General features: G+C 55.6%; 1 protein-coding gene across 1 annotated transcript; it reads right to left on the bottom strand.

The window, feature by feature from the left end:
* Window positions 1–4,438: 4,438 nt before the first annotated feature.
* On the bottom strand, window positions 4,439–5,266 carry MIF (macrophage migration inhibitory factor). The gene is made up of 3 exons (XM_021687918.1): window positions 5,037–5,266; window positions 4,707–4,879; window positions 4,439–4,627 (listed from the first exon to the last, which is right to left on the bottom strand). Exons 1-3 carry the CDS (start codon window positions 5,142–5,144, stop codon window positions 4,561–4,563), a joined length of 348 nt encoding a protein of 115 aa, XP_021543593.1. The 5' UTR covers window positions 5,145–5,266; the 3' UTR covers window positions 4,439–4,560.
* Between the last annotated feature and the right edge of the window lie 4,930 nt (window positions 5,267–10,196).

The following is a 10,196-nucleotide window of genomic DNA, read 5'->3' as shown; positions in this document are numbered from 1 at the left end:
CGGGATTGAAGTCCTAGGGAAACAAGGGGGCTGAGACTTCTCACTTGTAGCTTTTGGATTTGGAGCCCTGTCTTCGGTGTTAGACCGAAGGCATATTGAGGCCAGACCCCATTGTTCCGAGATGGGAGACTCAGGTTCCAGGAGCAAGGGGACAGAGCCAATTTCCGAAAACTCACAATTTTTTGTCTCTTATATGTGCCCTTCAAACACAGAAGAGAGGTGGGCTCACTTAACAAGGAGGGGAAATCTGGGCAAATGGCTGGTGGGTCTGCATTGTGCCACACCCCTCCCCTCCCCCTTCACCCTAGTTCTGGAATTCTCCCTGGGAGGCCTGGAGGGTTGGGATCTGGTTTGGCAACCGCTCAGCTGGGAAGGGAGCTGGAGCGGCAAGAGAAAGCTTTACAGAAACACAGTTTTGGGGGCCAACACTTAGTTGCCCAATGGGGCAAGAAGTCAAGGAAGATAGTAGCCCAGAAACGTTGGAAACCTCCTAATCTCTGGCGGCGGGGGGGGGTCAACTGACCTCCCCCAGAAAACTGCACTCTTTCTACCTACTGCTTTCGAGGCTGCGGGGTATGCCCCATGGTCTGACCCACCAGCTCCTGTGGCTGGTGGGCCCCTCGGTGTGGGCCGGAGTCCACAGGGAACATTTCAGCTGCATTCCTATTCCCGCAGAGGCCATGTGCCCTGCCCCCTTTCAGCCCTCCCCCCTCCTTCCCCGTGGGCACCTCCAAGCTCTGGATGGGGCCTACCTCGAAGATACCTGCCCACACCCCCTGGTCTTTTCTCTGCCCACCCAAGGAAGGGGCTTCACAATTTATCAAGACCCAAGTACAGGCATAGGCTACCTGCTAACCTTGCCCCTTCCCCTAGCCCTGGCTCCCAAAAGTGGTGGATAGAGGGGAGGTGGCCCTGAGGGCAGGGGTCTCCTGAGGCTGGGGGAGGGAGCAGTGGGGGGTCTGCAATGAAGGCATGTGGGGGTGGGGGTGGGGGTGACAGGATGGGAGGAGACCTGCGTTGCCCGGCTCCCCAGAACAGACCAGCTCTGAGAGGCTCCTGTGGCATTGGCCCAAAAGTCAGAGCCGGGGGCCGCCGCCTCGCCATGCGCACAGGCTGCTGGGGGATACAGGAAGAGAAACCCCAGCTCACAAGGCCTAGGCCGAAGCAGAGGGGCCTTGGTGTCATCCTGCACTGGGTGGCCTCAGGGAGGGCTTCCTTCCAGAAAGGCGTGGCTTGGGGCTCAAAGTGGGCGGATGCGACAGGCATTCCATGCAGAAGGAACAGCACCTGCAAGGTGAGGTCGGAGGCTGTCAGGGCCAGCCTTCTCTCGAAAACAGTGGCTGTGAGGACAGTCAGGTTTTTATGGGCAGATGACATGGTACCACTGGAGGGTTGATGGAGAGCAGGAGGCAGTCTGTGCCCCGCCCCCCATCTGTTCCACACCTCACTTTGAGGTATTATTTGGAAATGAGTTTCTGCAGCTTTTTTCAAGGATGCCCTGGGGCAGCCACTGGGGTTCAAGGAAGGGACAGGCTGCTCAATGGGCACCAGAGCCCACACTTTGGAATAAAGGGGGCTGGCCAGGGCATGACTGGGTTGAGGGGGGGCAGGATATGGCTTGAATGGGATGCAGCAGTAGCCTTTCTCGGCGTAAGGGGCATTGCCGGTCCCAGGGGACTTGGGAGCGGTGGGCAGGGCCAACAAGGGGGTTCCTGACTCACAGATGCCCCACCTTTTCCATGGATTCCAAAGAGCCACTGCCTTGATGCCCCAGCTGGCCTCAGCCTGACACTCCCCGGTTTCTTGGGGGTGGGGTGGGGGCAGCAGGCTGTGCTCAGCCCTCCTGGTTGTGGGCTTCGGTCTTCCCAAACAGAGCGGGAGCCCAGACTGTCTTGTCTGCCCCTTCAGCCCTGGAACACACCCCCATTGCTCAAGTGAGACCACAAGGTGAGCCCTAACTGGGAGTACTAGGGATAATGTGTGGCTGAGTCCTGGGAGGTGGCCAGGCCAGCTGGGGTCGATGTCCTCATCTGTGAAATGAGGGAGTTGGGCTCGATACTCGTGGAGACCCGTGCCCCTGCGCTCTCCTGACCAGGGATGGTGCAGGATCTGAGAGGCAGACACAAATGGCAGGTCTGCACGCGGCCAGCAGAGGAAAAAGGTTTTGTGTTGGGAGCGGGGGTCACATGGGAGCTGAGGGCTTGTGACAAAGGCCAGGGCTGGGGTGGGAGCAGCAGGTGCTCAGATCCATGAAGGAGGCCCCAGCTCACAAGCCAGGCAGTAGACCTTCTGGCTTTAGCTGGAGCCATGCCACCATCCCCCCCACCCCCAACTCACCAGCCCTTTCACTGAGGGAGCTGGAGCAAGACCCTCAGAGATCTTTGTGGAAGAGGAGCATCCCCTCTCCACCCCCAAAGATGGACAAACACCTTTCCAGATTCCCTTGAACCGACTTTCCTTCCTCTTTTGAAACGTGACCCCAACCATCACTACTACTGTTCTCTGGAAATAAATCCTTGCTACCTAGGCCTGAGTTGACATGGGGCTGAAGGGGAGACTACCCCCACCCCCACCCCCGAGACCTAGACTGAGAAGCAGAGTAGTCCTTAGGCATCTTGACTAGCAAGCTGGTAAGTGAGGATGGGCTAGCTCAGAGGACAAACTGCCAAAAATTCCGTGATGGGAGTGGATCCCTGTGTGAAGTGCCGGCTGCCTGGGCTCCGTAGCCCTGGGGCCTGGGTTGTTCTGAGGTTGCCATAATCAGAGGACAAGTGTGACTCATCTTCTGCTTCAAGCCTGGGATGGGCACAGTGATGTTCATGGTGATGCCACAGAGGGGACTCATGCAGGGATGGTGGGTGCTGCAGGGGCTAGACCACTGATAGCCATCTCAAGAAGGAGCCCGTGGCCACCGCCGGCCCCAGGCCTCTCTACACACACAAGGCGGCCCTTGTCACCGCCCCGTGGCTCAAAAGGCAGGCCTGTTCCTCACTCCCAATGTCAGAAAGGCAATAATAGCCTCCAAAGGCTTGCCCCGGCAGCAACCCTTTCCCCCAAAGCCCCTCAGCTTTCGAAAGCAAATTCACTTAAATTCAGTGTTTTTAAAAACCCATCTTCCATCTAAGATAAGCTGGCCTACTAGAGGCCGAGCAAGAAAGAGTAAGGGGTTCCAAAGGCGCAGAGCCAGCAGGAGTCCAGAAGTGAGGCCCCCACCTCTCCCGAGACCCCAGGAATGGGGTTCATGTGGCCAGAGGAGCCCCCTCTCTGTGCAAGCAGGTGAAATGAACTTGACTTCTCCCACAGGCCAGGCAGTGCAGGAAGGGTAGAGCTGGTCCTCCCTGGCTGACCTGGGCCAGCTTCAGGCACATGAATTCCCAGGGCTAGTGGCTGGGGCTCACCTGGACGGAGTTGCTGCCAGGGCGCATGGAGCCTCTCACACTGCAGGCCACGGAGGCATTCTAGCGCAAAGGCACCTGGCTCTGGGAAGCGGCAAGGCAGCTGAGGCTCCTACAGCCCAAGTGTGGGCGCAGAATTGCCCACTGCCCTATCCGTCACCCCCATAGGGGAGCCCCTGCCCTTGGCTGGAGGGCCCTTGGACCAGTTAGACTCTAGGCACATTGTGCCTTGATACTGATTTTGTTGTTGACAGTGCCCCCATGGCCAGGACGTTCCATTGCAGGGTTGACTAACACCTGAAGGCCTTCCAGAGCCACTGTTTGGTAAACATGAATGGCACCAAAACTACAGGTCGCGTGTTGTCTCCAGGAACTGCTGTGGTGGCGACCTGGGTGCCTGAGGAGACCAGAGCCCAGATTCTGGGGCAGACAGGGCAGTATAACCAAGGACTCTGTCTCCTGTGCACTTCCCCACCCCCACTGGAAAACTGTCCCAAAGTTCCAGAACAACGGGACTTTCTAGGTCAAGAAACTAGGGCATCAGCCTAGCAGGGTTTGACCCTGTGGCACAGGGGGGAAGGCTTTCTCTCCCAGGGTACCCTTTGCCCATCTGTAAGATGGAGGAAGGTGGGCTGGGAGAAAGGTCCAGACCAGGCGGACTCTCCAACCCCTCAGGCCAATCAGATTTTGATCCCCACCTCTACCTCCCACTCTTTGCCAGCCAGCCGGAGCCCACGTGGTTGCCCTGCCCCTGTGGGCGGGAATGGATTAAACTCTGGGTTCCCGCCAAGGGCGGAATCAGGAACCTGCGCTGGGAGGCCAAAGCTGCAAGCTGAATGGAAGGCTCCGATCTGAGTCTGATTCCTGGGTCTGTGGCCCCGGGCAGGATGCCAATCAAGGCTGGGCCCTCTGATGGGGCAAAACTAGGAGAAAGGACCGTAACAGTAGATTCCAAGGGGGCAACCCTCCCGGCCTCGGTTCCCAGGTCACTGTCCCAGCCCTGCACCCACTCCTCCGAAAGCCAAGGAAGCCCGAGGCAGATGCAGCCTCCAAACCGTTTATTTATCCCGACTTGGAGGTGGAGGTCGCTGGGGGGGGGGCGCGAAGCGGGCACAATATTGCGGGTGGCAGGGCCTGGTGCAGGCGGGTCGGGCAGGCGTGGCCCTCACGCGAAGGTGGAGCCGTTCCAGCCCACGTTGGCCGCGTTCATGTCGTAGTAGTTGATGTAGATCCTGCGGGGCGTGGACGCCAGGCTCAGGGGGTTGCGGGCCCCCCCACCCGCCCCTCGGGGACCCCCGCCGCCCCACTCACCTATCTGGGCTGACGCGCAGGCGCTCGGCCAGGAGGCCGCACAGCAGCTTGCTGTAGGAGCGGTTCTGCGCGCCTCCGATCTTGCCGATGCTGTGCAGACTGCAGAGCGCGCACGGCTCATTTGAGCCGCCGAAGGCCATGAGCTGGTCTGGGACCACGTGCACCGCGATGTACTGTGGGGAGACGGGGTGCGGTCAGGCGGCCCCGGACAACCCCCCACCCCGTCCCTTCCCCGTCCAGAGCCTCAACCCGGAGTCGCCTCCCCCGCCCCCCAGCCCGGGACCACCTCGTCCGGCCGGCACCCCCTCTCCCTGTTCGCTCCCGGCAAACCTGGGCCGGCTTGCCGGTGGCCTGCGCCAGCTGCTGAGTGAGCTCGGAGAGGAGCCCGTCCGGCACGGAGGCGCGGGGGACGTTGGTGTTCACCACGAACATCGGCATGCTGGCGGAGAAACGGCGGGGACTGGTGCACAGGAACTAACCGACGCGCGTCCGGCAGCAGCCCGAGAACCTGAGCTACGTGACCGCCGCGCGGTGCCGCCCCCTAGGGCGGCCGCGGCCCCGCCTCCTGTGACGCCACCGCCGGCGGAGGCCCCGCCTCCGTGCGACTGCGGGTTTCTCCCGACTGGTGACGTCACCGCAGGCAGAGGCTCCGCCCCCGTGCGGCCGCAGCCATCCGACTGGTGACGTCATCGCCGACGGAGGAGTCTGGCCCCCCGGCCCCCCCGCCCCTTGGCGGGACTTCGGGCGTTGGCGTCCCGGCCCCATGCACCCTCTGAAAGCCGTTCTCCCCGTGGCGGCCAGAAATCTGCTTATCTTTCGTTTCTTTGTTAGTCCTTTCATTTAGTCACTGATGTTTACTCGGCCGTGTGTGTGTGTGTGTGTGTGTGTGTGTGTGTGTGTGTGTGTGTGTGTGAGAGAGAGAGAGAGAGAGAGAGAGAGAGAGAGATGGGGAGAGGTAGTCCTTGCTGCAGGCAGAAGGGGGGCATCCAAGGTAGAGTCAGAGTCAGAGTCACTATCCAGGTGCCTTCCCTGCACCTTGCTCTTTAAGGTGAGTGAGGACGTTGGGAGACGCCGAGGCTTAGACAGGGCTCCATAGGCCAGAGGTGGTCAGCAACTCTGTCTCAGAACCCACCCTCAAGCCCCTGCTCCCCTGAGCAACTTCTCTGCAGTTCTGCGAGCTTTAGCTCCTCAGGGAAGCGTCACCCTAGTTAAGTCCTGTAGGGATGCCCTTCCTGAGAGTCCTTAGAGAATTCTTTCTGTCTCTTCCACTAATGGTAAGCTCAGGGGGCATCTAGTGGGTGCCAAGCATACAAGAGACACAGACTAAATATTGGCTGAATGAACGAATGGGTGAATGAAGATAGCCATGACCCGGCAGGAAGAGGAGAGAGCAGTGGCTGGATTGGGGCCCTGGCCATGCCTGCAGGCCTTGCCATCACTGGGCAGAAGGGCCTGAGGCTAAGCGGCCACCCACTCCCCCTCTGAGGAGCCCCGCTGGTCAGGGTGCTGTGCTGGGGAGCAGATCTCTCTCGGGTTCTGGAGGGGGCACAGAGCTCTCCTTGGCATCTGGCAGGTGCTATCTGGTTAAGGGGGCACAGCACACACTGGCCTTGACTGTGGCCATGTGATACAGCAAGGACACTCGTGCCTGTGGGACCAGCCAGCATCCAATCAAGTAGGTCCCATGGCCCGGTTGTGCAAATAACCTGCAAGTGTTGCTTCCTCCGGCTGGGCCCCAGGCTACCTCCCTCCTCACTCTCACACCTTGTGCCCAGGGCTCGCTTACCATTGATGGACTGATGCACTCCATGCCTTGTCTACAGCCCGGGGCCCTCCTCCGAGTTCAGTAGCCAATTCGGCACTTCCTGTCCCCTGTGTGCAAATCCATGTGTGTGACTTTTCTTCCCACACCTGTTGGCCTGCCAGTGAAATGTGCTTCCCCCCACTGTCACCCTTAACCTCCCTTCTCTGCCCCCTCCACCCCGATCCCAGCCCCTCCTACCACCACCACCACCTTGGTTTAAGCTAGCTGGCTTCATCTTTGGCCTAGCGTGGACTCTGATAACACCATGGTGGACTGCTCTTCCTGGGGGAGGAGTCTATTTCTCTGCCCCCTGGCAGCGGATCTGGCCATATGACTTGCCTGGCCCAATGAAATGTGAACAGAAGGGACAAGAGTGACTCCAGGCAGAAGATTCAAGAGCCAGCACCTGGTTCTCTGAGATGGTGGAATGTGCTGAGATGGATCCAAACGAGCAAAGAGTAGGTGATGCCCCAGTAGGTGAGCCACTGCAAATTTCGGGTTGTTTCTGTAGCCTAGGGCAGTCTTCCCTGATCCAGACAGCCTCCGAGCTATTTATCATTTACTCTGACCCTCCCCAGTAGCAGTCAGTGCCATCTTTCTAGAAGGGCATCTGGGGAGGTGATCTCATTCCCCGTCCCACCCCTTACTAGCGTGGACGCCTCACTAACCTGTCTGAGACTCAGTTTCCCCACCTGTAATTTAAGGATGATAGTGTCTGCCTTACAGAGGAGTGTTGTGAGGACCACGTGGCCTAAATACTGATGAGAGTCCCCACTGATACTGCCACAATGCCCTGGGTAAGCAGTTCCCCGCCCCACATCTAGCAGCACCCTCCCTTGTTCCCTGAGTCTTGTGCACTGTCCTTCAGTACCATGCTCCTGGCTCTTGGCTCTCGCATTGGTCCTGAAATGCAGTTTGCATTCACTTTCCCTCACCTGCCTCAGTTCCTTGGGAAAGCCCCAGAGCTTCAGGCTGTAATGTGGTCCTGTAACGTGCCCAGCACCTCTCCTGTCCTTCGAGGCCATCACCACATTTCTATTTGTGAGTTAGTGTTTCCTTGCTGGATGGTTAAGCTCCATAAGAGAGGGGACTGTCTCTTTTCGGCCATTGCTGTATGCCCACCTCCTGGCTCGTTGCCTCAGTGGTAGGCAGAAGGCCTCCAAAGATGTCCACGCTCTAATCCCTGGAACCTGTGAATATGTTACGTTACGTGGCAAAAGGCACTACACAGATGTAATTAGAGTTATAGACCTTAAGATAGGGGGATCATCATGGATTATCTGGGTGGGCCCAATGTAATCACATGAGCCCTTAAAAGCAGAGAATTTTCTCCAGCTAGACTCGGTGAGATGCGGCAGAAGGGGAAGTGGACTCAAAGCAGGAGAAGGACTCAATGTACCATTACTGGTTCTGAAGATAAGGGGGCCAGGAGCCTCAGCGGTACGACCACAAGGAACTGAATTCTGCTAACGACCTGAATGAACTTGGAAGTGGGTTCTTCCCTAGTTGACTTAGAGACATCTTGACTTCAGCCATACAAGACCCTAAGCAGAAGACCCGGTCACTTGATGATGGACTTCTGACTCAAAAAAACTGTGAGATAATAAATCTGTGTTGTTTTAAGCTGCTAAGTTTGTGGTCGTTTGTTCTAGGAGCAATAGAAAGGTAATACACTTGGCCCCGATAGGGGCTCGATAATTATGTGCTGAACAGCAGGACATGTGCACAGGGCGGTGTTGGCAGGCTGACCTGCCTGGAATCCTCTCTGAATTCATCCTCACTGACAGTGACTGTCTGGTTAGAACATTCGCTGCCCCTGGCAACCAGGCATAGCCACATGAAGCTCATGCAATGTGTGGGGTTTGTGGAGAAGCAGCTGCTTTGCTGATGGAGGCAGGGTTGCGCCTCTTTCCCTCTGCCCTCACCCCAGAACTTGGACATGACCCCCAGGTGCGCAGCAAATGTCAGGCAACACTGAGCTGGAAAAACCCCGGGGCGACGGAGCAGGAAGTGGCAGTCCAGCGGAGCCTGGGGCTCTGACAGCTCTGCCCAGCCCCTTCGGCTGCCTTTCAGTCACAATAGAAAAAGGAGCCCCTCTCTGCTCAAAGCACTGCTGGTCAGGGTTTGTGTCACTCACAGCCCCACTGCAGGTCCTGGCTGCTGCCGAGGGCTTCCTGAGTGGCCACGTTCAGTGGCACGGCAGGCATTCTTACTGCAAGCATCCTTGCTGCAAGCATTTTCGTGGCAAACATCTTAGCCACATGACTGGCCATAAGGCAGTGTTGCCATAAAAGATAAAATCAAGAAACGTAAAAGAGGGACATTCAGCAAAAAGGACCTAATGAAACATGGAAAACAAAATTACCAAGACTTTGCTGAGAAATGCAAAATATTTGAATACATTTAAAACGGGTGGAGGGGGGGCGCCTGGGCGGCTCCGTCGGATAAGCATCTGCCTTCGGCTCAGGTTATGATCTCAGGGTCCTGGGATCGAGTCCCACATCGGGCTGCCTGCTTGGCGGGAAGCCTGCTTCTCCCTCCCCACTCCCCCTGCTTGTGTTCCCTCTCTCGCTGCGTCTCTGTCAAACAAATAAATAAAATCTTTAAAATAAAAAAATAAAATAAATAAAACGGGTGGAGATTCTGTGCAAATAACTGGTTTTGTTTTGTGGATTGTACCTATGCACTTGTTTTCAAAATCTAGTATTACGCATTTTTTTGGTCTTATTTTAATTCATCTCGTATCACATTTTTTTCTTTTTTTTTGCTAAACTTTCTTCCTTCATTAAGAGAGGCGCCTGGGTGGCTCAGTTGGTTAAGCGACTGCCTTCAGCTCAGGTCATGATCCTGGAGTTCTGGGATCGAGTCCCAAGTTGGCTCCCCGCTCTGCGGGGAGTCTGCTTCTCCCTTTGGCCTTCCCCCCTTTCGTGCTCTCTCTCTCATTCTCTCTCTCAAATAAATTAAAAATAAATAAATAAATAAATAAATACGCATCCTAGTGTTTGGAAACAGGTATCTCTCTCTTTAGAATCAATAGAGCGATTCAACACTTCCATACAACACCCATTGCTCATCACAAGTGCACTTCTTAATCCCCATCACCTATTTCACCCATCCCCCACCTACCTCCCCTTCTGGTAACCATCAGTTTGTTCTCTATGGTTAGGAGTCTGTTTCTTGGTTTCTCTCTTTTTTTCGCCATTTGTTCATTTGTTTCTTACATTCCACATATGAATGAAATCATATGGTATTTGTCTGACTGACTTACTTCCCTTAGCATAATACCCTCTAGTTCTATCCACATCCTGCAAATGGCAAGATTTCATTCTTTTTGATGGCGAGTAATATTCCATTGTATATATATACCACATCTTTATCCATTTGTCAGTTGAAGGACACGGGCTGCTTTCACAATTTGGCTATTGTAGGTAATATTGTTATAAACATAGGGGTGCATGTATCCCTTTGAATTAATGTTTTTGTATTTTTTGGGTAAATACCCAGCAGTGTGATTACTGGATCGTAAGGTAGTTCTATTTTTATTTATTTATTTTTAGTCTTAGTTTAGTTTTAGTTGGTTTTGTTTGGTTTTGTTTTACATTGTAAAAGCTTCTACACTGTTATTTGGTTTTGGCGGATTGTCACACGTCCACTGATAGCCGTTCCATAGTTCTATGGGACATGTT

This window comes from Neomonachus schauinslandi, chromosome 14 (assembly GCF_002201575.2).
Source record: "Neomonachus schauinslandi chromosome 14, ASM220157v2, whole genome shotgun sequence".
NCBI lineage: Eukaryota > Metazoa > Chordata > Mammalia > Carnivora > Phocidae > Neomonachus > Neomonachus schauinslandi.
Note: the sequence above shows the minus strand (reverse complement) of the source record. Positions and strands in the feature narration are given on the sequence as shown.

Bases quoted from the DNA above. Each gene is read 5' to 3' on its own strand.
- MIF (XM_021687918.1), bottom strand. From the start codon at position 5,144: ATGCCGATGTTCGTGGTGAACACCAACGTCCCCCGCGCCTCCGTGCCG. The intron at 4,880-5,036 runs GTTTGCCGGGAG...GTCTCCCCACAG, and splicing joins CCACCGGCAAGCCGGCCCAG to TACATCGCGGTGCACGTGGT. The intron at 4,628-4,706 runs GTGAGTGGGGCG...CACGCCCCGCAG, and splicing joins CTGCGCGTCAGCCCAGATAG to GATCTACATCAACTACTACG.